The 26,833-nt window shown below is 43.2% G+C and overlaps 1 protein-coding gene across 1 annotated transcript in view; it reads right to left on the bottom strand.

The window, feature by feature from the left end:
- The window catches only part of Dnah6 (dynein axonemal heavy chain 6), a 194,201-nt gene that overhangs the window by 125,077 nt on the left and 42,291 nt on the right, over positions 1 to 26,833 (bottom strand). Inside the window, exons 14-28 of the mRNA XM_057768879.1 lie at positions 26,042 to 26,293; positions 22,709 to 22,837; positions 17,827 to 17,940; positions 15,847 to 15,990; positions 14,127 to 14,339; positions 13,153 to 13,245; positions 12,363 to 12,482; positions 11,807 to 11,987; positions 8,011 to 8,107; positions 6,804 to 7,023; positions 5,551 to 5,715; positions 5,359 to 5,469; positions 1,090 to 1,215; positions 845 to 1,000; positions 164 to 325 (exon numbers count right to left, since the gene is read on the bottom strand). Coding sequence (XP_057624862.1) covers positions 164 to 325; positions 845 to 1,000; positions 1,090 to 1,215; positions 5,359 to 5,469; positions 5,551 to 5,715; positions 6,804 to 7,023; positions 8,011 to 8,107; positions 11,807 to 11,987; positions 12,363 to 12,482; positions 13,153 to 13,245; positions 14,127 to 14,339; positions 15,847 to 15,990; positions 17,827 to 17,940; positions 22,709 to 22,837; positions 26,042 to 26,293 — 2,283 coding nt within the window. The remainder of the gene's footprint in view (positions 1 to 163; positions 326 to 844; positions 1,001 to 1,089; positions 1,216 to 5,358; positions 5,470 to 5,550; positions 5,716 to 6,803; positions 7,024 to 8,010; positions 8,108 to 11,806; positions 11,988 to 12,362; positions 12,483 to 13,152; positions 13,246 to 14,126; positions 14,340 to 15,846; positions 15,991 to 17,826; positions 17,941 to 22,708; positions 22,838 to 26,041; positions 26,294 to 26,833) is intronic.

The following is a 26,833-nucleotide window of genomic DNA, read 5'->3' as shown; positions in this document are numbered from 1 at the left end:
GACATGTCTCCCCTGCACTGATTCTTACCCAGACTGCCCAGCCCACCACATGCTGACTTGCTCTGCTCATCCTATTTGAATACCATTTTCTTCTCTGTTCACTATCATGAAAACTGGTGAAATCATTCAATATTTATATTCAGATTAAAAATTACAACCATACCTTGTAGTCCAAACCATCAGAGCAGTTGAAGACCACACACTGGATGGCGAGAGCTTTTGCTAAGTCTTTGGTGGTCTCTGTTTTCCCAGTGCCAGCAGGCCCGGCAGGTGCGCCTCCGAGATCAAGCTGCAAAGCGCCCATAAGGCAAAGATAGCAACGATCCTGAAAAAATCAGTCAATTGTCATTATTGAAAGGAAGTGACTTTATTTACAAATTCATAGGTCTAATTGATTTATTTAATAGAAGTGTGTGTGTGTGCACTCACATGTACGTGGGGTAGTCACGTAGGTGTGTGTGTGTGCATCAGTGGTCAGCACTAGGTGTCCTCCTCAGTCACTCTCCACTCCAGGTCTCTCACTGGTTTGGTTAGGCTGGTTGGCCAGTGATCTGCAGAGATCTTCCTGTTTCAGCCTCCACAGCACTGTGGTTACGGCACATGCCCCCATGCCCAGCTTCTTATATAGGTGCCAGGGATCTGAACTTAAGTCTATGCTTGCATGGCAAGCACTTTCCAGAATGAAGCATCTACCTGGCCCTGAAAAATTTTAACTGAAAGATGCCCACATAACCAGGCACAAAAATCAGGCAAGGCCACACTCTGTTTTATAGAGATGCAGCAATGTTGAGTACTTCCCACGCTGTTTGGATGAAAAGGCAATCAATAACGATCAATAACGTACCGTGAGAGGAGTGATGACCAGTCTTGGGCATGCTCCCAAATACTCGTAGCCATAGGTGTACTGGGAGAGCGCCATTCTAGCCACACAGTTATCCAGGTCTATATCCCAATAATAGCGCAGTTGTCTCTGCCAGTCAAAGGAGTCGGCTGAGTCTACCTACAGCAGTGATAGAAATGGTGGATGTGTCAGACACATACATGGAATCTGCAGATTGCCATGCCATTTTCCATTAATGAAACATTTACCTTGGTTTGAACCAGCTCAGTAACTATATCTCTCGCATGCACATCAATGGTAATCAATGCAGTTATGATGTTTCTGTGCAGCCTAGGAAGAGAGCCTCGAACTAGTGCAGCCAGGGCATTCAATCTCTGTGAATTAAAGAATTGTTGCAGTGAATGCTCAACATCAGCTTGCAATATGTATTTCCATTATTAAATTTAGAGTAGATATTTGTTAAAAAACCCACTTAACTAGAAAACTTTATAATTCTGTGACAAAATAATACAATGTCTTATTTAATTTTTATAAGACTTCTACGAAGTATAGACTATCTGGACACCATTTTTGCAGTTAAGCAAACTGATAATCAGAGAAGGTCAACAACTGGATGGCTGTGGCAGAAGCTTGAAATAGGAAAATCAGACCTTGATGGACATGCTTCTTGAAAACCCTTGATACATGATTAAGTCTCTGGCTGGGGTGTAGATTGCTCTACCTAGAAACTCACCAGATAAGGTGCATGCGCATGCCTTTAATCCTAGCACTCAAAGGCAAAAGCTGGTACATCTTTGTGGGGCTAGCCTGGCCTACAAGGAGGTCCAGGTCATCCTGGTGAAGCTTCTCATTTGTAGTTTTTCACTAATAACAATAAAAGAGCATTGCAGAGCACTTTAACCAGACCAGTGACTAAATAAATTCGAATCCTTTAGCTCCCTATTTATCCCAGACCACCACATCCTTATCTAAGTAGTCCAGCGCCTCTGAGGGTCTTATACTTCCGGGTTGGGTTTTCCTCTGTTATGCCCAGATCAGGGGCCATGTCTGCAGATGGCTGGGGGACTTTCTCTGGGGATCTACTTCTCTGTTGTAGGACTCTGGAGAGAGATACCCACTGACAGTCTCCTGTGCTGTTTCTGCTTCCCTTTCCCTGTTCTGTCTGTCTCGGGTGAATCTTCAGAAACGCAGTGGCACTTGGAAGAACAGTTAAGTCTGGAACTGAAGATCAGGCCTAGGTCCATGCTGGAAATACAGCTGACAGATATCGTGTCTTTGGTGTCTAGATTGTGTTTCCGCTCTGCTGCCTCCTTTTCTGGGAAAAGCTTTTTAATTGAGTACAGTCCCATTGTCTGGTTTTGCTTTGGCTGTCATGGCCAGAATACCAGTGTGAAGGAAAATGTCATGGCACTTTTTGGCTTTCAGTTATATGTTTAAATCTTTCCCAAATCTACTTTGAATTGATTTTTATATGTGGCATAAGATAACAATAAGAAAATACCAAATGGCTCAAATTTAAAGGTAGGAAAATGACTTGAATAGTATTTTTCTAAAGCAGAGATACTGACTGTCCAGGATCTATATCTGTATCTATATCTCCACATATAATGCTGAATATCTCTAGTCACCAGGCATGTTACTATCAAAAACTCAATGAAAGAAAAACAAAATTATAAAATTTTCAAACACATGCTCTCCTCGTTCTTTACCTGAGACGTTTCTCTTTGTGTCAGCAGTGAGTACTAAGATTCATGGCCGTTCAAGATGCTAAAGGTGTCCTGGTTTGCTTTTTATTGCTGAGATGGACACCATGACAAAAATCAGCTTGGGAGCAAAGGGTTTATTTCTGCTTACAAGTTACAGTCTATCACCCAGGGAAGCCAAGGCAGGAGCTGAAGGTAGGAACTGAAGCAGAGGCCATGGAGGAATGCTGCTTACTGGCTTGCTCTCTGTCGCTTTCTCAGTTTGCTTTCTTGTATACTAGGACCACTTGTCCGAGGATGGTACTACCTACAATGGACTAATTCCTCCCACAACAATCAAGAAGGCCCCCGCAGACCTGCTCACAGGTCGATCTTATAGAGGCGATTTCTACAATTACTGCTACCACATCTTCTCAGATGACTCCAGCTCTCCAGTGTGTGTAAGGTGACAAGAGCAAAACCCCAAAACCTAGCACAGAGAGTAAATGAGGGTTGAATGCTCAGCCTTAAGTAAGACATTGACAGCACCCTCCCTAGGCACACGGGACGTAACCGAAGAGGAAGCAGAAGCAAGCAAGAAGCAGATGGGGAGAAGGGCTGTGACATGCCATCTTCAGAGCATGGCACAGCCATCACACGACCCCATAGCAGCTGCAGCTGTCTGCGCTGGGCCTGCACAAGCCTGGGCCTGTCAACAGCCAATCGTGAATCAAGGAGGGGCTCATGGGGGCCTGCCCCTCCCTGCCGATCTATTGGCTACTGTTGGAAGATGCGAGGAAAGTCATTGCCTTCATGGTGTAACCAATGGCGAGTCCACCAGGTTCCAATGAATAGTTCCTTCCAAACCTGAGGCCACACAGGTGATCCTGATTAAAAATCAGTGTGTCACAAGACAAAACAAAAAGATACAAACGTGAGAAAGGGACCTCTAAAGAGTATGGTGGAGATAAAAAGCATAGGAGACCCGCAAGAGAGGGCAGCAGTGAGAAAAAGTAGAGCTCGCTATGTACATGTATGAACTTGTCAAAAGAATAAATATTGCAAAACCATAATGTGATGTAATCTCAAGCCCATTGTCAAAAAAAAAAAAAAGATAACAAGTACTGGCAAGGACACGGAGATAGGGATCTCTGGACGCTGCTGGTAGGACTATGATGTTGGGACGTGGATGGGACATGGTGCAGAGGTTTCTCAAAAAAAAAAAAAAACAAAAAACAAAACCAACCTGCAAATAGAATTACCATTTGACTGAGTAACCCCACTTCTGAGCATGTAAATCAAAGAATTGAACTCAGGGTCTTAAGTAGCATTATTTACCACTGTCAGCACAAAGAAACAACCTAAAACCCCACCGTGGATAAAGAAAATGTGTCCTGTGCACCCAATGGACTAGCATTCAGCCGGAAAAGGAAAAGAGTCCTGTCACAGGTGACCACATCAATGAATTGGGTGGACAGTGGGTGGACATTAGTTAAATAAAATAAGATAGCCACAGGTGTGAGGTGTTTAGTCATCGAACTCATATAAGTAGAGAAGAGTGGTGGTTGCCAGGGCTGGGATGGGAGGTGTTGCTGTTCAATAGACATGAAGCTGCAGCGTTAGGTAAGATGAATCGGTACTAGAGATCTGCTGCACAGCACTGTGCCTGTTGCTACAAACACTGCAGCGTGCATTTACAATGCTGTTTTCACTGTGTGTGTGTGTGTGTGTGTGTGTGTATGTGTGAAGTCTCGCATGCATGCAGAGAAGGACAGATGGGGCCTTCCACTATTGCATTGTCTTACCACCTTAAGAGCATATCTCACTGAAACTGACATTTGCTGTTTAAATGAGGCTGGTTAGCTTACCACTAAGTGCCCAGGATCCATTTGTCTCTACCCCACAACACTGTGGTTTCAGGCATGCATAACAATACTGGCTTCACTTAAGAATTTTTAATAAAAATATAAAGTTCTGTGAGAGGCGTCCTAATAGTTGCCCTTCTATTGCTGTGATAAAAACATCATGACCAAGGCAATTTTACAGAAGGAAGGGATGGTTTGGGCTTACAGTTCCAGAGGGATAAGAGTCCATGATGGCAGAGTGGAGGTAAAATGGCTAAAGCAGGAAGCTGAAGGCTCCTACCTTCAATCCAAAGGCATGAAAGAGAGAGGTCACACTTGGGATAGCATGAGGTTTTGAAACCTCAAAGCCCAACCCTAGTGACATACTTCCTCCAACAAGGCCACAACTTTTAAGCTTCCTCAAATAGTACCATCAATTAATTGGGTCCAAGTATTCAAATTCTGAAACTATGGGGGATATCTCATTCAAAGCCTCACACCGATCCTAGTAAACACAATCATGTCTAAACATTTGCAGATCATCATAAAGAACCCCATGTTTTCTGCTCGCATTGCTCTCCTTCCTAGTTTATAGTTACTCATACAAACACTAAATAAGCATCACGGGAGTGTCCCTAAGAAAAACTAGACACAACGACCTCAGTAAGAACTTCAAAGCTTTGTTGTCACCACACTAGACCTTCTGAAATGGAGTGAATTTGCACTAGCCATGATAAAAACCATGGGGACCTAAGCAGGGTGGTGACGGCACATGCTTTTAATCCCAGAACTCGGGGGGCAAAGGCAAAGACAGGTGGATCTCTGTGAGTCTGAGGCCTCAGAGCTAGTCCCAGGACAGTCAAGGTTATACAGAGAAACCCTGTCTAAAAAAACTGAAAACAAATCACACCCCCACCCCCACAAATCCATGGGAACCATCTTGCCATCTCGCATGGCAGCCTGTACAATGCCTCTCTGAAAAAGAACTTACCTCAAAATTGACCTTTTCAAACTCTTCCAGGGCCTCTAGGTGGCTCCCTTCACATTCTAGACCCTCCGTCAGATCCCGACACCACATGATCTGAGAGATGGTCAGGATCACCTGCGACAAAATGTCCCCTTAGGCTCGTGCTCCACGGCACCATTGCGGGCCCCAGAAAGAGAAACTTAACAAGAGTGTTACTTGGGAAGGGTGGCCAGCAGTCACCCACTCTGTCCTGGGCTTCCCCTGGTAGTCAGCGATGGCAGCCTTGCACAGGCGGCGGAGGGATGTGAACATGGCTTCCTCCACCTTGCCGAGCCATTCTTCCACGTTGCCTCTCGCTTTGAGGCCTTTCCCCAGGCCGACCTACGAGGCAATTAGGACGGTAAGAAAGTGTCTTGGGTGGGGTCTGTGGGCTGTCTACATGTTGTATGTCTGTAACAGAACCCTGAGCTCTGCAGACAGCGAGGCCTTTGGCATTGTGTCACATTCTGCCCCCGCCCCCTCCGCCGCCCCCAACTTCACTGCCTTCTAGCACAAGCAGGACTTTGAGGCTAGCTCCTAGAAAGAGGATCCCCACAGGCTCCAGAACTTCTTCAACCATTTCCCTTTTCATAGCTCTGTGACCTGAAGTTTACCCCCAAACACTCCTTGTAAGCCTGTTCCCCACAGTCACCCGTCTCCACATCGGAAAGGTCCAATCTACATCTTTCCAGCACTTCTCCTGCTTCTTCCTCTGACTTCAGTCACTTGGGCATCTTGTTCGAGATTCCTTTAACCATTTCTTCACCTTCCTTTGAAATTTTATATTTTTTCCAATGTTCTGTCCTTAACCCTCTCATTTCTTGCCTTCTGCACCAGCAATGAAACATGCACACGTGTGCATCTATGTATGTGTGCGTGCGCACATGCGTGTATCCTGTCCAGTAAGCCAGTTCTTCAGTCTGCCGATACCTTCACTCTCTCAATGCTCTCCATATGCAAGGACTACACAGCACTGGAGGAGCTGCAGTAACAAACTCTCACAGAGCTCAGGGGGTGCCACACGAAGTCATTTACATAAAGTGATTGCTGGAAGTCCCTGTCACCTGGCTAGTAGGGTGCTATTACTCATGCTATCTTGTGGAAGCGATTAGAGGGTGGTGGGTCTTCATCCAGGTGACCTGGCACTGTTCCTCTTTGCAGAGCTGACTAAAATGTGATTGCATCTCTCCACTTCATTCTCCAAGCAGGCCACTGTGATTACTGTGGCTACTTCTAGCTGCTCGATGATTTCTCCATTAGATATCCAGATCTTTGAGGGTCAGAGTTTTATCTCAGTTTTATCTATTTTCAAAACTGCTAGACTAGCAGAGTCCCTGGCAAGCCTAGGATGAGAACGAACAGCCTCAACCCCAGTCCCAGACACGTGACCAAGTTTATCCACAAAGAACTATTAAGCCAAAGCCCCTTACCCTCTCGCCCTCAGGCGACAGCATTGCCAAAATATCATTGGTGAAGACCCTTTCTGGCTCAGTATCCATGCCAGGAATTTTCCCTTCTGTCGGAGGCATGAGCGCAAACTCGAGCTTTGAAATGGAGTCAAAGCATTTCCTTAGATGAGGCTGCACGGCTTGTGGATTTCGTGTCTGGGCCAAAATCTCCAGGAGTTCGTCATTTGACAGGAAGTAAAACCTGCCGAGTTAAAGAGACACCTGGTGCAAAGCGTGACTTGACGCTGACGTCAGCCTTGGGTAGACATAAAAGGTGAGATCCTGCCACACCTGCTCTGGGCACTGATGCCCTGAGTCTCTAACCACGCTCTGGGTTTGGGGGTAGCCACGTGTCCCTAAGGAAGTTCTTGTAAAGGTTAGTGATGATGTGTCTCCAACATCTAGGCCCAGTAGCTAGACTGGAAATAATGCTATGATATTGATCTGTTTGCCTGTTACTTGTCTTTGAGCTTCTGTAGTGAAGATATGTCGCACAGCACATTCACTATTGAAGAACTAATAGACGGGTGGTGTGGAGCCCTCACTTGGTCCTGTGACACTGGACCAATCAAAAGGCAGCATATGCTGCTATTAAACGTGACAGAATATTATTTTTGCTGACATACCATTTCCAATAGTACTATGGCCATTCTTAAGTAGAAATGAAGCATCTTGTTTTCATAGCATTTTATGCAAAATGGGTAAAAAATGAGCTTGTTTGTTCCTGACCAAACTTAGGCTCAACTAATGCAAGTGTGCACTAAAAATGCAATCATTTTAGTCTCTGTTTTGTCTGAAACTCTAGACTACCAAATCATGCCAGCACTGCAATGTGAGTTGTGGGGCCTCTCAGGGACCCACGGTGATAGGGGTGAAGACTCTAGAGCCCCCACTAAATGCAGGGAGAAGAAGAGTTAACACTGAAAAGGCTGTGGAGCTGAAGATGGGGAGATGGAGGGAGCGATGCCCTGTGGGTTCCCTGTATCCTCAAGCAGAGCGTGAGCCTCACTCTCCTCCAGCCTGAGCATCTCTGAGAGCTTAGTATTTGCCAACAGGTCTGCAGCAAGTCTGCAGGCAGCAAAGGCATCCTTGTTTCCTCCCCAGTTCTCTGTAGTTTGGAGGATGTGATTGTCATTTCCAATTGATCTATAGTCTATCACGAAATGTCTTAGGTTGGTTTTTAACTTACCTTGGAAAGATAACTCTCTTTGACTCTAAATAGGCCTCCAGACACTTCTGAATTTGGTCAAGTAATGCATTATTGTTTTGAAAAGTCTCCAGAAGCCCTATTAGTTGAAAAAAATGTTGGCCAAATTGTATTAAAATAGAGAATATAATTTTAAATGAAAGTAAAAGATACTAACCTTTTAAAGTCTTTGTTTTATTTGGTAGAATGATGAATAATAAAATGAAAGTTTTGGCTAAGAAGCTTCGTTCTTTAACATTTTTCTCTTTTCATGTATATGATGTGTGTGTGCTGTGCATGTATGAGTGCCTGTATATACGTTTGAGAGTTTGTGGGAGCACATGTGTGTGTGTGAAGGTGCTCATGCACACGTGTGCGTATTCAAAGCCTGGAGCTGATAGCAAGAACCTTCCTGGATGGCTCATCCTTCCTTTCGAGGCAGGTCTCTCAGCCAAACCCAGAGTCTCCCAGCTAGTCCTGCTCAGTTCCCTCTGGCTGTCCCCATCTCTGCCTTCAGGTTCTGTCATTTTTTCCAAGGCTGGAAAAAATGTGTATATATGTGTGTATGCATGTGTATGCTTCATCCATCCCCTGGCCTCTGTGTGGGATCTGGGGTTCTGAACTCCAGGCTTCTTACTTGTGTGGCCATTGCTCTAACTACTAAACCTTCTCCCCAGCCCAAGAATTATTACTCCTAATTAACTATAATATTTAATATTTAATTAATTTAACAGTGTTTTTAATTTGCAATAATTCTGGCTGGCATCCTCTGTTTTGGGGCGCTGTGGGTACACCACCAAAAGGCAAATAGCACCAGGGTCTAGAACCTTCCTGTCCTTTGTCAGTTTCTTACTTGCACGCTTTCTATCATGGTTAATGCTAAGTGTGGCAGTGGGCATTATTCTTCATTATTAGGCTGCAGCTCTTCGGACAGCAGCCTTCATGCCTCTTCATCTTTCTTTTGATGCTGATTCCTGGTCTTGCTTCCCTACCTACTTAAGAATCAAATTCCAAATCTTTAGCGTGGCCTCTGAGACCGTGTGTGGTCAACAGCTCCACCTAGTGGCCAGTCATCCACCTAAGTGCACTGGTTCCTTAGGGCCTCAAACCTAATCAAGACCCAATCCCCAAGCACTCTACTCCAGGCCACAGGGACTCTATAACGACAACTAAGCATGCTCTTGCCTTAGGAGCCTGACTTTGTTCTTTGTTCTTCTCTCTGCCTTCAACAGTTCTCCTTCAGAGTCACGTATACTTTCACTCACTCTTTCCTGCAAGTTTCTGCTCAAAAGCCACTTTATTGAAAAGTTCAATAACACATACACATGCATATACACATACATGCATACACATGCATATACACATGCATATACACATACATGCATACACATGCATACACACATATATACATACACATGCATATACACATACATGCATACACATGCATATACACATATATACATACACATGCATATACACATACACACATATATACAAATACACACATTCACACATATATATACACATATACATACATTCACATGCACACACATGCACACATGCATGCACCTACACATATGCAGTGACATTTCATCTGTATTTTAATAAATAAAACTTGCCTGAAGATCAGAGAGTAAAACAGCTCTACTGGTCATACTTACAGACCAGGCAGTGATAACACACACCTTTAACCCCAGTAGTCATACTAGTTGCCATAGTTGTATACCAGGAGTTGTATGCCTTTAATCCCATCCCTAGAGAGAAATATAAGATTGGAAGAGATAGCTCACAGACACAGTCTCATGCTGAGGTTTCCTGGAGGTAGGATCACCATTTTCGGACTGAGTCAAGGTAAGAACCAGTGGCTGGTTGCTTTTCTTTTCTGACCTTCAGGTTGAACCCCAATTTCTCTTTCTAAGTTTTTATTAATCATACTTCACACATAAACACACACATGCATATATACATACACACAGTGCATACATACACATGTGCACACATACATAAATGTGCACATACATGCCACATACACAAACACACATGCGCACACATAAACACATGTGCACACACCTGCACACTTGCAAAAATACATATGCACATACATGCATACATATATATATGCATATACACAACATGCGTGCGTGTGCGCGCATATACACACAAACACACACACACTAGCCCCCCAGTCACTCCTTTATCCTACTTTATGTTTCTTCATGGCTTTATCGTCATCTGGAGTTAGGTTTATTACAGGTCTACACTTCTTCATTTGAAATCTTAAGGGCCAGATGTGTTTTGGAGTCTTATCTTCTTTTTTATTTCAAGAGACCTATTTTCCATTTATCATTTATAGATGTCTTATACCCATTCACATGTGGGCATCACAGCATGAACCTGGTAGGTTATAGAAGGCAGAGCAGGAGGCAGAGGGGCTGGGGCTAGAACCGGGAGAAAGAGGAAGAAGAGATAGATAAAGGGAAGGATGAAGTTAGGTGGGTTGGTGGGTTTTGGGGAGGAGTTGGGGGGAAATGGGAGATGAGATGATCTAAATATATTCATGTATGAAATGTATATTCATTTCCAAAGAACAAATAATTTTAGATGTTTATTTTATAACAAGTCTTGAGGGACTGGGACATCACTTTGTATCCAAATATTACTGCATTTGTGCCCTAAAGGTTTGAATATGACAACGGAGGGTCTGTGGCAGGCAGGGTAATGGCTCTGCCTCCAGAGATGTTGATGTCCTAATCCCCTACAGCTATGGATCTGCTTGGTTTCTGTAGAAATGAGAACTATGGAGATACATGGGGCTGTTATTCTAGATCACCTGGTGGCTTTGATGACATTGTGGGAACATTTACAAGAGAGAGAATGAGAGAAAAATGCAGCAAAGTGGCAGAGGCTGATGAGGGGTTATTGCCAGCTGGGAGACAGCTGGGAGCTGGGAGCAGATTCCCTAAGACATTTATGGATGTTTGATTTTTATCATTCCATAGTTTTCCTTTTCTCTGTCTTATGTAAGACTCTTTGGGCAAAGACCATAGCCCCAGCGTTGCCTTGGCTAGGTGGTATCAATGGCTGAGGTTATTCTCCATCATGGCCAGATGGTGCCGTTGGCCATAGGACAAGCAGGCTGGCTGGGGTTTGATATAGAGTGTAAACTTCAGTGAGTATTCGTGCACCCCAGAAGCTGGTTGCTTGTGCACAGAAACCGAACTTGTTAAAACATTTCAACCTTGATGCTGGGCAGGAGGCGGGCAGGATGAGACATCATCCTTGGTGGTGTAGCCACGGGCAAGGTGCCTGTGGTCCTGTAAGCGGCACTAAGCTCATTGGCTCACACACAGAGAAAGACGTGCAAGTGGAAAGGTGACTAGCTGGGAATATGAGGAGGGTCAGCAGGAGTGGGAGGAGGTCAGCAGAAGGTGACAGGGCTGGATATTATCAAAATACATGATACTCGTGCCCGAGAATGCCATACTACAACTCATTAGCGTGGATAACTAGTATAGGCTAGGAAAAGCCTTTAAAAATAATCTCAACCTTGTTACTTGAATTGCAGTAAGTGGTACAATTTCTAATTCATTCCAATTTCTGAGTTAAAGCTATGGAAGTTTTTGTGATTCTCTCTGCGAGGGAAGAGTGTGGACAGAGTTTAACTTCTGTTCTAAAGTCACGAACTCAACTGTACGGCAGCACTTAGAGAGCAGAGTGCTCAGTTCAGTCAAGCCCTGGATGCACCCCGAGAGTCTAAAACTGAGAGTTTTAGTCAAGACAAACAGCTTGAAGCTCCTACCTGGCTGAGTAGCAGCTCGGAGCGCATTAGGTAGCCGGTTCACCTTCCTCATAATTTCCTTCCATGACTTATCCACCTGAAGGAACATCTTGGCTTCTGCAGGCAGCTGCCTCTGAATATCTGGGGCATTAAAGATGCTTTCTAGGTAGAGCCAGTTTCTCTGACAGTTCAGCCACTCTTCCTGGAGAAAAACATGGGGCTATCAGAGTGTGGCTTCCAAACTGGTGTCCTCTACTTATGCTGGAAATTATTCCCTTGCATAATTATATAAACAAGCCAAATGAGTGTATCTTCATTCAGAACATTACAAAATTCCAACAATTAAATCTTACATTTCTAAATTATATAATATTAAAATAATTCTCTGTATGTGCATGTGCGTGCGTGCATGCGTGTGTGCACATGTGTGCATATGTGCTCACATGTGTGTGTTGGTGAGCAAACCCAGGACTTTGCACATGCTGGGCAGGCCTGATCCCACTGAGGTCTCCCTGGCCCCACATCATCTTGCAGCCTTCCACTTCAGAGTCTAGGAGATGAAACGGTCCTCACTCACCAGTGTTTGATTAAATAAGGCAAGTTGCTTCTGCCAGTCATCCACGCGAGACTTCAGGGGGCCCACGTACCGCGATGAGGCGATGGTTGCAATGTTGATGGTGCTGTCATCAAGAAGGACCTTCAGAGAGAAGGGGCCAAGACACAGGCAGAGCCATGTGTCCTTGAGCTCAGGGTAGTCCAGATTCCGAGAGCCCAATTAAGGGCCAGCATGTTTGAAAAGATAATGTAGCCCCACCTACTGCTTCCTACCCAGCTGCTGGCAAGCTTGGCCTTTTTGCCATGCTCACAACTCTATGTTCTCTCAATGGTCATTGGGGGGCATTAACTAAGAGACCTGTCTGTGTGTATGTGTGTGTATGAGCACACATGTGTGTACACACACATGCACACACAAACACATACGCCATTTTATTACTTAGATAAGCACTTGTGAATAAACATTTGTGTCAATTTTTCACACCATGCCTTCCAAATAAGCTTCTCCCCCACATACCCTTTCACAGAAGCTTCAGGAGGTATGGTCAGGACTTTGACCATAAAATCATCCCCTCTTTTCCTCCCCGTCTCCGTCTTCCACCTCCCCAATTCGCCCTCTCTGCCTTCTTCCCTTCTTTATTTCGAGGCAGACTCTCACTATCTATTTCTGGCTACCCTAGAATTTGCTATGTAGCACAGGCTGGCCTTGAGCTGATAGCGGTCCTCCTGCCGTTATTTCCAAAATGTTGGCATCATGGGCATGTGCCACCATGCCTAATTTACCACAAGTTTCCCACAACCCAGTTACATACCTGTATGTCATCTGTGCCACCCAGGATAAATACGTCCTTAGAGTCACGGTGAGGAAGAATGACAAATTCAGTTGTTTTCCAAGCATCTTCCACCTTAGAAATAGTTCAGGCATTAGGAAATCTAAACTCATGTGTGTCTAGACACAATAAAGCCTCATGGAGAGAAACAAGGGAAAACTATTGCTGCCCATTTTCCTCCCTATGGCCCTTGACATTCTCAAGACCCTACAGTTGGAAGCCACACTGATTTTCTTGGTTTCGTTTGACTGCTGTTAATACAGATGAAGGCTGGTGACAATGTGCATCTTAGTCAGGGGAAAGAAATTTTTTTTTTTTTTAATTTAGACACTTGGTAGGTAGGCACACATTGTTTGGCTAAGGAGACAGTGTTGTAAGTAGAAAAATCTTCTTGATGTATTTTAAGGTAGTTTAGCCCAGCCCAGCCTTCCCTGGGAATTTAGAAAATACATATTTTTTTCCTGCAAAAAATCTCCAGCATGCAGTTCTTTATAAAAGCCAGCACATATCCAATCTTGCTGCTGTCGCGTTCTGGTTGGGCTATAGACTGAATACGTGGTACCAAGTGGTACATGCAAGGAGACAGTAGAGGATGCTGCTTGGGATGTTGAAACTCCATCCAGATAACAGAGATATTAGCAATCTTTATGTCGTATCTGAAAACCTTTACATGCTATCTATGGTTTGTGTCTGTTTACTACATATGTGTGTTTACATGTGTGGGTATATGCATATAGGCACAGGTGCTCACGAGCATGTTATGTGGAGGTCAAAGGTCAGTGTCATTCCTCAGGTCTTTGGTTACTGATTAATTGTCATGGTCTTTATTGGGCTGGAACTTTCTAAGTAGGCTAGGCTGACTGGCCCAAGCCCCAGGGATTTATCCACCTTTCTCCATTTCCCTGGTGCTGAAATGAAAGGGACATGCCACCACACTTGGCTCTTTCCTGATTTACCTTCTTAAGAATTGTCTCTAAGGCAGCTTCCCCAGAAGCCTGTCCAGATATGTCCTGGATTTCTTGACCAAATTCAAAGACTCGTAGTTCGGACAGCCTCTCCAGGGTCAGCGGAATTTCAACATCCACTAGCTGGGCATCGACAGTTTGTTCAATGGCTGCCCAGTGTCGCGCCTTCAGAGTTGGGTTCCTCAAGTCAATGATCACAGGAAGCTGGAAGACAAACACTCAACATGTGCAGGGCCTGCCTAAGGGCAAGCCTGCCACACCCCAGCACAGCTGGAGGAGGGGCTCACGACATCCATCACTAGCTCAGTGAGGAACTACAGGTAGCTTCTGGCACCTGGGAGCAGGCCTCATAGGTTTTCTTCAGGGATGTGCCCCTGAGTAGGTTGCTGATGCTGCATTGGGTGGTCCTAGACCCATGAACATACCCGTGACGTTTATCAGACTCAGTGTGTGAAAAAGAGTGCATGAGGTTATGGGGGAGCAATGAGGGGGGAGCGGGGGGGGGGAGTTGGAGGGTAGGGATGATGGGTGGAATTAATCAAAACACATTGTAGGTGGTTTCAGTTTATAAATACAGAGATGTGAAATAGCACCCCTTGGATCTACAGTGAAGAAAACTCAGAGCAATGCAAATGAAGGAATTGTATTAAGACTGAGAATACTGAGTTTCAGGGCAGCTAAGTAACTGAAAATTTCGGGGAAATGGTAGTCACGTGTTTCTCTGAAGACCAGAAGAGAGCAAGAATGGAGGGCCTCGCTGAGTGGCGCTAAGCATGAAGGAGTTGTGCGCCCCTTCGCCTCTCCCACCAGGCTACCATTTGTCAGGTGAAAATAATGCCGTATGGAATGGAAAGCTACAGGAAACTGATTCTCAGCTGGGCACAGCAGAAAAGAAGCAGGTCTAGGAGAAAGGAACTGAAAACATAGCCCCTGGGCCCCGCGCAGACGAGAAATAGTACCTAGCGCTAGAGAATAAAAAGTCCTAGGTGCTGTGAGGCAAACAAGGTAAACAGAGGAAAAAGAACGCTCATTTCCAAGACTGCAACCCTGCACCCCAGTAATGAGCCACTGCTGCAGATGTGTTTCCATAGCAACTGAACAACGGAAATGGCAAGGCACTCAGCAAAGCAAAATGACCACAACAAAACCCACCTGAACATCAACAGCGGTCAGACTCAAACACAGAAATGGCACATCTTGGGAGCAGAGCATTTAAACGAACTACTACGAGTTTATGAGAGGTCTCAATAGAAAGGGAGACAGTGGGCAAGGTCGGTACGGATGGCCAGCTTCGGGGCTGGCTGTGGTGTTTAACCCACTGAGCAGTCGCCCCCTCCCCGTTTGCCCCCTTCAAGGACTGGCTTGGCCGCAGTGCAGAGTTTCAAACCAGCCCTATTCATGCACTTCCTGGTTTCCGGACTTTTTCACACTAAACACATCTGGACAATGACTAGCTGTGTGACACAATAGGGTCAGTGGGTGTGGCAGTTTGTACCAGGAAAATCCGCTTGCTGCCTGCGTGCTGAGGGTATCAGCATCTTGGCCTTAGTCTGTCTTCTGCTTAACAGACACCAGGTGTCTCCTCATCACCACACTCCACTGCACCATTTGGCCAGTTGTTGAGACACACAGGTTGGACTGTGATTTTTTCCCCTGAAACCAACACCAGGGCATCTGCGTCTGGTTCTGAGATGATTTCTGACCGCCTTACCTTTTCTTTCATCCTCTCCACCTTATATTTGAGCTGGGGCACCACGTTGTTGGGCGGCAAACCCTTCTCCAATTGCGTCACAAATTTAGCGTATTTAGTAACTTGACTGTTTAGGGCTTCTGGATCCAAGCAGTCAAATTTGGACTATGGAAAAAAGACGACGTAAAAACACAGGATAAATGCCAAGCTGATAGCAGTATACAAGTTTTACTTCATTTGAATTTTCCTGACACTTCAAGTTTTAAACCAAATCAAACCGGGAGGCTTGGAAAGAGCTGCTTATAACGCCAACTGCCGATTCTTCTCACGGCTTTGTCTCCCTCACCCCCGAGCGCAGTACTGTCAGCCTGAGGGCCGGTGCTTACGGAGGTTTTTAAGGAGAAAACCAGCTAACTTTTGTCAATTTTTCACAAAGAATTTCTAATAAAGCATAAAATACACTAATGTAAAGATGTATTTTTAAATACGCATATATCTATACTTGTATTTCTTAGTTATACAGATGTATAAGTCTATATATGTATTGACCCATCAATCATGTGGACTGAGGGCAACAGAAAATTTGTAACCCTCTATGGATTCTTATTTCCCCTCGATTCCACATTTCCCTCCTGCCCCCTAGTTGGTCTTGTGGCAGATTTCATAGGAAGGGCACATTCTTCTGCTCTAACTATGGTGGTGGTAAGAAATGTCTCCAAGTCATTGACAAATGAGTTCTAGGAGAATATGTCAAATTCCCTCCATCATATCATACATGGTTTGCCTCTTTTCTGTCTGCTGTTCGTCTCTTCTACCGGAAGATGGGTTCTGCCAGTGACAAACTTTCCTCCTAAAAACCTCTCTGGCTCTCCAATCGCCTGGAAGATTACCTAGACAAAACCCTTCCTATGTCATTTGGTTTTTCAGTCAGACATGCGGCCTCTGGTGACAGGCAGGATCACAGGCAGTACGACAGGCAGGGTGGATGAGGAATAAAGAGGGCTTGTGAAGCAGATGGTATTTTCCACATATTTGTACCATACTTGAAAGAGTGATAATTCAAAGCTGATCACACTTGAAAGTGGTCACATCTTCCACTTCCTTTTCAAGTTTTGAATAAGGACAGATCTCTGTCACACGAGATTCCATAGACACGAGAGGTCACTACTGAGTTGAGTTCTCTGATTCTATTATACCAGTATGAACAAGATGGCTTCCTTCCATCAAGGACAAGAACAGAAGCCTAAGCTAACAGATACCTGAGGGGATAAATCACAAATAAAACCCTATATAGTCTTTGAGAACACTGACGCGTTTCCTGAAGTCACACCACAGTCAGACATCTTGTTACATGGTCCTTGGACGCTTCCATCATGTGGCCCTCTTAAACAGAGGAGCCAAGAAGCCTGCCCTATAAGGAAAGTTTTTGCTTTGTAGCATTTAGTGAGAAAAGACCTCTCGTATTTAACCAGACGCCTGGTTATTTTTCCAGAAACCTTCGTTTATTTTATATGTAGCAATATAATTTAAACATTTAAGCAGCACTGTAATGGAATGATGAGAGAGTTTTAAACAGAAGAAAAAATGAAAACTCTCAGGTTCCGAAACCTCTCCCCCGCTTTTTCTAAGTGAGTAAATGGGACAAATGCACTCAGTGACTCATGCCTCGTGCCTACTGACAACGGCCAATGGAACTAAAGAGAAAGCCCAGATTTCACAACCACTGCCTCAAAGGAACCACACACGTTGAATTCCTTTGGAATGCAAAAACGGACCCATGAAATATGAACAAGGGTATAAAGTTATTTTTTCTTAGTTCCTAGTTTCCATTCCACCATAACTACTTTCCCCGTGGGACATATGTGAATTCAGCTTTCTGTGTGTTGAAGGACAAATTTCACTGCTGACAAGCAGACTCTAGATTACTCAAATACAGTTCATATTATTAATATTTAGGTGGGGTTAACACACAACACAACCACCAAGAGCTGTTTTCCCTACCTTCAGCCATTCCTGCTGGAGATTATCCCACTCGGACAGGGAGTCCCAGAGCAGCTGCTTGAGCTTCAGCTCGGCACTCACTTCTTCCAAAGCATCAAACTTGGACACTTCCACCTTTAAAACACAAGGGGCAAAGCGTAGAGCTTAGGGTCCAGACAGAACAGCTAACTGGATCCACTTCCATCTTGCTTGAGACAGGACCTGTTTGCTGTTTGCCACTGCATACACCAGGCTACCCGCCACTCGCACCTCCAGGCATCGCCTAGCTTGGCCTCCTGTCTTGTTGCAGGGGCACTGGGACTGCAGTGGCTTTACATGGGATTTGGGAATCTGAACTCAGGTCCTCATACTTGTCCCCACAGAGTCATTGATCATCACATGTGTTTTCTTTAGAGATTTCCCCCTAATATTAAGGTAAGAACACATAACACGAGACATGTTTTTTTAAAGGAAATCTTTATGTGTATAGTTCTGTGAACTATCTAGTGTTAACAACATTAGTAGCAGACTTCCAGGGCTTTTTCATTCTACATTTATGATGTTACACTTGCTGAGCAAGCAGCTCTTCACTTCCCCTTTCCCAGCCAATGGCAGTCCCTAGGGAAATTTCCTCCCCTGTGAGGATGCCTACGACATTTCACACATTGTTTGATCTTCTGTGATTGGCTCATCTCAACCAAGGGTAAATGTTCATATTTGTCTATATTGCATATGACATAATTTGTGTTTTCTCTCTTTCCTTTTCAGTGTGTGTGTTCATATTTGTGCACATGCATGAGCGTATGCACCCATGTGGGAGCAAGGAGACTATTTTCAAGTCCCAATGAAGTAACTAAATAACTGATTGATTAATTGCTTTGAGACAAGGTCTCTCACTGCCCCAGAGATTACCAAGTAGCCCACACTGGCTGACCAGAGTGCAGAGTGTTCGGGGATTTGGATATCCCTGCCCCCAACACCCCAGCTAGGATTATAAGCATGTAACATCAAATAGCATAAAATATCTCAGAGTAACTCAACCAAACAAGTGGAAGACCTGTATGACAAGAACTTTAGATCTTTGAAGAAAGAAATTGAAGAAGTCACCAGAAAATGAAAAGAGCTATCATGCTTTTGGGTAGGTAGAAATAACATAGTAAAAATGGCAATCTTACCAAAAGTAATCTATAGATTCAATGCAATGCCCAGCAAAACCCCAGCAAATTTTTTCATAGAACTCGAAAGAACAATACTCAACTTCATATGGAAAAACAAAACAAACAAACAAACAAAAAACCAGAATAGCCAAAACAATCTTGTACAAAAAAAGAACTTCTGGAGGCATCACAATTCCTGACTTCAAACTCTACTACAGAGCTACAGTACTGGAAACAACCTGGTATTGACATAAGAAAAGACAGAAGGACCAATGAACCAAATCAAAGACCCAGATATTAATCCACACACCTACAAACACCTGATTTTTGACAAAGAAGCAAAAAACATAAAATGTAAAAAGGAAGGCATATTTAACAAGTGGTGCTGGCATAACTGGATATCAACATGTAGAAGAGTGAAAATAGATCCATATCTATCATCATGCACAAAACTCAAGTCCAAATGGATCAAAGACCTCAACATAAAGCCAGCCACACTGAACCTCATAGAAGAGAAAGTGGGAAGTACACTTGAATGCATTTGCACAGAGAACCACTTCCTAAATATAACCCCAGCAGCACAGACATTGAGAGAAACAATTAATAAATGGGACCTTCTGAAACTGAAAAGCTTCTGTAAAGCAAAGGACACAGTCAACAAGACAAAATGGCAGCCTAGGGAATGGGAAAAGATCTTCACCAACCCCACATCGGACAGAGGACTGATCTCCAAAACATATAAAGAACTCAAGAAATTGGTCATCAAAAAAACAACTAATCCAATAAAAAAATGGAGTACAGACCTAAACAGAGAACTCCCAACAAAGGAATCTAAAATGGCTAAACAACATTTAAGGAAATGTTCAACATCCTTAGCCATCAGAGAAAGGCAAATCAAATCAACTCTGAGATTCCATCTTACACCTGTAAGAATGGCCAAATCAAAAACACTGATGACAAATTATGCTGGAAAGGATGTGGGGAAAAGGGAACACTTCTGCATTGGCTGGTGGGAGTGCAAACTGGTACAGCTGGTTTGGATTTCAGTATGGCGATTTCTCAGAAAATTAGGTCCCCAAGACCCAGCAATACCACTTTTGGGTATATACCCAAAGAATGCTCAATCGTGCCACAAGGACATGTGCTCAACTATGTTCATAGCAACTTTGTTGTCATGCTGCTGTCCAGCCAGAACCTGGAAACAATCTAAATGCCCCTGGACTCAGAAAGACAAATATTATATGTACTCACTCATAAGTGGCTTTTAGACATAAAGCAAAGAGAACCAAGCTACAATTCATAGTCCCAGAGAACCTAGACAACAATGAGGACCCTAAGAGAGACATACATGGATCTAATCTACATGGGAAGTAGAAAAAGACAAGGTCTCCTGAGTAAATTGGGAGCATGGAAACCATGGGAGAGGGTTGAATGGGAAGGGAGGGGAAGGGAGTGGAACAGAGCAAAATGTGGAGCTCAATAAAATCAATAAAAAAGAAAACAAATAATGGCAAAAAGTAAGCATGGAGGTACTACACAGCAGAAAAAAATAACGACATCTTGAAATTTGCAGGCAAATGGATGGAGCTAGAAAACATCTTGTTGAGTGAGGTAACCCAGACCCAGAAAGACAACGATCACATGTACTCACTCATAAACATAAAGCAAAAAAAGCCAGCCTACAAATCACAATCCCAGAGGATCTAAACAACGAGGACCCTTAGAGAGACATACATGGATCTAATCTACATGGGAAGTAGAAAAAACAAGATCTCCTGAGTAAATTGGGTGCATGAGGACCATGGGAAAAGGTTGAAGGGGAGGGGGAGAGAAAATGTGGGGAGCAGAGAAAAATGTAGAGCCCAATAAAAATCAACATAAAAAAGAAAAGAAAAGAAGAAAAAAATAAGCATGTGCCACACACCTGGCTCCTTTAAATAATAAGATCTAGGGAACAACTCAAGTCCTGTGCTTGGCTGAGCTATCCCCCAAACATGTTTTCTTTCTTGTTTTTAAACGTTGTCTTATTTTTCATTATGTGTGTTTCTGTGTGGATGTGTGCATGTGGGTGTAGGTGCCTCAGCAGGCCTGACACCTCAGATTCCCTGGAGCTGGAGTTGCAGGCCACTGTGAGCCACCCAATCTGGGTGTTGGGAACCAAACTCAGGTCCTCGGCAAGATCAGTACGAACTCTTCACTCCTGAGCCCCTTCTCCAGCCCCTGTTTCTGCTTATTTTCCTAACTGACATGTAATCACTGTAATTTCTTTCAAGTATCAAGCACTGTGATCGTTTCTAACCCATACACTGCCCTATATTTTCTCTCTTTTCCTATTGATATCTCCCGTCTGTTTTCAGGTCACATACATGCATTTTAAGAGCTATCTATATAAAACCTAGAATCCACAAATAAAACACACGATCTTTGTGGTTATGGGTCTGGCTTATTTCACTTATGATGATTTCTACCCGTTTTCCCTGGAAATGCCATCATTTCATTCTTCCTTATGTCTGAGTAGAACTTTGTTGTGTACACAGATCATATTTTCTTTATCCTTCTATCTGTTGGTGGGAATCCAGACTGATTCTATAACTTTCCTATTTTGAATAGTACAGCATTAGATATGGATATATAGATATGTTTGTGGCATGTTGACTTAAAGTCCTTCAGATGTATACCCAGGAATGGTATAGCTATATAATATTTTTAGTTTTTGAGGAACCCCATATTGGTTTCCATAGTTGCCAAGTTAATTCGCATTTCTACAAGCAGTGTATAACAGTCCCCTGTCCCCGTATCCTCACCACCATGCCCATTGCTGTTTGATTAGCACTAATCATTTTGACTAGGGTCAGATGGGCTGCAATGCAATTTCAATCTGCATTTCCCTGATGAATAAGGATATGGTGTTTATTTTCCATTCTTTCATTTATCTCGTTGCTCTCTGTAAATACTGTTTTAGGCATGAGTATCTCTTGGTTCTCTTCTTTCTCCGTCTCCATCCTCAGCCCTTCAAGCCTACCTTTTGGGACTCATTTTACCTTCTGGATCAGTTTTTATTTCATATTAACTAGGACAAATCAGGCAAAGCTCATGGAATCAAAATACATCCAAAAGAAAAAAAAAAGCTTGAATTTTACTTAGAAAATTTAGAGGGGCATTAGTTAACCACATTTTGAAATGCACACTTATTTTAACATAGCAACTTCAGGAGGGTTTGGCTGAGAATTTTTCATGAGGGTATTATGCCTCTTATTTATACTAAATTTTTTACATATGTATGTATGTATGATACATGCATGTGTGGATATGTTTGTGTAAGCGTGTAGGGACACGTATGTGTATGTGTGTGCATATGCATGTAGAAGACCACAATTGATGTCAGATATTCCTTGATTATTCTCTGCCTGATATTTTGAAGCACTGAACCCAGAACTTTCCAATTTTTCTAACCCAGCTAGCCACTTTGCCCTGGGGATATACTGTCTCTACCTCCCAACTGCTGGGATCACAGGCAGGCTACAACATCTGGCTTTTATATGGATGCAGGTGTAGGGGATCCAAACTTGGTCCTCACACTTATGTATTGAGCACTGTATCTGCCATCTCTCCAGCACTCCTGTGTACTGATCTATCTTGACATGCTGGTGGCACATTGACCAGAACATAACTGTCCACTGAGTGGTTCTGGTTTGTTGAAAGCAATTATACATAAGCACATCTTTGTGTGTGTATTCTGTGGTTACCTTGAAGTTCTTCTGGTAGGATTTATACTGAAAGGCACGTCTCTGAAGGTCATCCAAGATGGACTGCAGATCACTCAGCATGAACTTTATTTTCTCCTGGTCAGCAGAAATATCCAAGATCTGTGGGTCCTGTAAAATCCATGGGGGTTCTGGTTAGGCAGGCTTACTCGCCCATGAAGGCTAGGGGAGTTAATAAACCTGTTTCCAAAATGCATTTTCTTTAATTCTCTTTTTTTTAGAAAACTGTGTTAAAAGTGTTCGGCTTTTTTCCTTCTAAATGTTAAATGTAAGCATAGTAGAAAATTGTAGAAAGACATGAAATAGGGATATGACACTTTTAAAAACAGAAAATGTCTTCATGGTCATATCCAAGGAAATATTGCAGGTGAGGGGCATTACAGTGTATTTTCAGTATGTGCCACCATTGGTGAGGAGAAACAGCAGTTTCTTTGGCTTCCTTTGGAGTGAAAAGAAGGGTGGAGAGATTGACTCTGCTGCCTGCAGCACCCAGGCATTGTGACACGACTCCGGTTTCCCTTTACGCTTTAAGGTTATTCCAAGGCGTCTTTAACAACCAGGGGAAAGGGCAAGGGTGTTCTTCTTACTGTTTAGATCACAGGGCGGTTCCAATGAGATGTGGGATGAGCGTGGCCCCCATAGGACATGTATTTGCATGCTACGTCCCTATGGGTGAACTGTTGGAGAAGATTTAGAAGGACTAGGGGTTGTGGCATTGTTTGAGGAGGTGTGACATTGGTAGTGCCAGGCCTAGCCTCCTTCCTCCTCACCTCCCCCCCCCCCCGTCTGCCTGTGGATCATGATGTAAGTTCTCAGTTCCATACCTACCTGTCTGCTTCCATGCTTCCTGCTGTGATGATAATGGATTAAACCTCTAAGGCTGTAAGCAAGCCCCCAACTAAATGTTCTCTTTGTAAGAATTAATTGACTTGGTCATGGTGTGTCTTCACAGCAACAGAACAATAACTAAGGTAGGTTATTTATTAAATAACTTAGAAAATATCAAAACCTGTAGTATGGGAATTATGAGCCAGAAATTGTAAAATTATAAACACAAGGCCTAAAATGTATAAAATATATATGTATAAAATATAATATTCATGTGTATAATTATAGAGAGGAAGAGAGAAAATAAAGTATGTATAAGTGAAGGCATATGTTTTAAGGCAAATATCTGACTGACATATGGTGGTTGAAAGCCCAGAAAATGGGCATAGCATAGTTCAAGAACAAAATAGAAACACCTAACTAGGTTTGGCAGCATTTGTGGGAATAGTAAAATCTAAGAACTCTTATAGCCATCACTTGGGGACCAAATAATCAATCTCTTGCCCAGCGTGGCCTTGCATTAAAATGGCAATGTGTCCTAGGTTGGAAAATGGCAATGGAATTGGCATTGCAGAAGCTCCTCATGTGGGCACTGGTGCCCTTGCCATGACTGGGCTGAACCTGGTTTTCCCAGTTTCCTTAAGCACCATGCCGGTTCCTACTGATATAAACCACCAGTTCTGCCAGAGACCACAGTCAGTGATCATGACTTTCTCAGTATGGCCTTCAAACATCTGGCTCACCAGTTCTCCCAGTCATCACTGGTTACCACGTTAGCTTTTCTCCCCAGCTTCCCTCCACCCATGTGTCTGGGGAGTCTTGAGAGCAGATGGTGCTATTTGTGGAACAAACTATAGATTATAGTTCTTTGCCCAAGTGTGAGAGGGAATCTATCAAACCTTCCATACAGGATGGACTGGCTAGGGATACCCAGGCCGCAGTGCTTGGCATCTGTGCCATAGTTGAAATGCACAGTTACACATGAGGCATGTGCAGGCATTTTGTTCTTCTGACAGATACTCATGCTTTCATGATCTGCAATGTACACATCACAGCACATGGCACAGGAATCGCCAGCTACGGTAACCATTGAAGACACACTGCCTGTGCCTAAGTCCTGGTTCCACCATTTGTTGTCTCTGTGACCCTGGACAACTTTCTTTCCTGTATCTTACTTTCTTCTCTGTAAAATGTGATTAAGATGTACATGTGTTCTGAGAATAAATAAAAGCATAGCAGACACATGTAGGATGGCTTCTAGAAGCATTCGTTATCTTTTTATCTAAAATACTTTAGACAATGTCTATCAACTGTGGAACGAATAATTGAAATAAGATGAAATACCACATAGCAACAAATAAACATCAACTACACCATACAAGGTGTAATGGACACAAGAAAGAACTGTATGGCTCTGAGACATCAGGATTCGGAGCAATAGCTGCCTTTGGAGACAGGTGGGAGCTCAAGGGCATGAGTAATGCCATAGTTCTTGATATAGGGACACAGCTGTATTCACTTCCTGATAACTCACTGAAGCCTATGTTATTACAGTCATATACATCTAGTCTGTTCGAAACATTTTAAAAGGTTTCAATATAAAAATAACAACAATAGCAAGTTCTTTGAACCATGCTTGTCTAACAATTCCCACAGGGTGTTAGTTGGTTTCAATGTCTCCACGTTAATATAAATGTATATTATAACTGTTAGTGCAGTATGCTCACTCGAGAAGATCTACATGAATATACTTTATTAATCTTCTATTGATGAGCATTTTTTCTGTTTTCAAAATTCTACTGTGGCATTCTTATTCTATGCTAAGATTTAGGAAATGATAATAAGATAGTGAATTATTAAAAAATGCTTCCAGGTATATTTTAGTTAAGAATCATCTAGATGGATGGTTGAATTTCTGAAACTTTTCCCTGAAAATACTGGTGCAAACTAAATAATCTCTACTCCTCTTTACCAATTTATATTATGCCTAATATTAAGGAGAAATTTGCCAATATCCTCAACAAATTTTACACTGTGACATCAGCTATAAAATGAATTAGAAAGCAACAAATACACTTATTTCAAAATATTCGATACCATCCATGAGGAAGAAAACTGAATATTAAGCACACACTTGACTTACAGTGGCCTCAAATTCATTCATAACAGTAAAAGAAAGATTCAGAAATGCCTAAGCTTTAAATAGCAGCTTAAGGAATTGGCTAAAGTAAAACAAGGAAAAATAAAACTAACTTGTTGAAATGAAATATTTGTCTCTACAGGACTAAAAGAATAAATTTTAAGGTTCTCACTGTAAAACAATAAGTATGTGATGTGATAGAAAGATTAGCTTAATGAACTCCATAATACATACTTAGAGATGCACACGTGATACATACCATTTTTATTGTTGATCTAACCTAAATTTAAGGAATCTGTAATCATTAAACCAGATGGGTTATTTGGAAAGATTCTGCCCTCGCTCACCTGTGCCAGTAGCTTGACTTCGTTCACTTCGTTGTTGAGCTCTTCAAGATCGCGACCCAAGTGCAGACAAAACTGTTTAATGCTTGTTTCTCGATCACCCACCGATTTGTCAATGGCATTCCGCACGGCAGTAATGGATGGCTTCATAGTGGCGAAAACCGCGAAGTCTTCGGGAGGTGTGGGCACCTGATACTGCTCAATGAGCTTGTACATCTGAATCACGATGTTCCCTTCTTCCTCCAGGCTTTCGATCTACACGGAAACATGGTTGCGTGAAAACACAGTGGAACAGTAATGCTTTCTAATAGGAGACAGCCCCAGAAACAGGAACACTAAAGTGTTAACAGTTCATTAGTGCATTTGGCATGGCCATCTAATTGGCTGAAGCTGGTCCCATGGTAAATACAAGCCTGGCTTCAGTACAGGTAATTGGGTAATTGAGTGTGTGTGTGTGGGTGAATGTTCAGAGCTGAGTACAGTTTAGTCTTGGTAAGGAGTTTCTCTCCCCACTTCCCGTTCCTTGCTGCCATCCAGTTTCTAAGATCATAGACGCTCTGATTGCTTGCATCTGAGTGTCAAGGGCATGTGCTGAGCAGCTGTCACTCTGGAGCAGTCCCTTGGGTATGGACAGTTCCTAGTTCACAGGTTCAGAGCCCAGATCTATAGTGATATTTCACTCAAATTCGCTGGATGATTTTACTGAATCCCAAATGGCTATTCAACAACCTTGATGGTCTACTTTCAGCGGACAGTGTGTTTCCTGTGTTCCCTAATTTTCTGGAAACAAATGGT

This window comes from Chionomys nivalis, chromosome 1 (genome assembly GCF_950005125.1).
Source record: "Chionomys nivalis chromosome 1, mChiNiv1.1, whole genome shotgun sequence".
NCBI classification, from domain to species: Eukaryota; Metazoa; Chordata; class Mammalia; order Rodentia; family Cricetidae; genus Chionomys; species Chionomys nivalis.
This window is presented reverse-complemented; position numbering and strand designations above follow the sequence as displayed.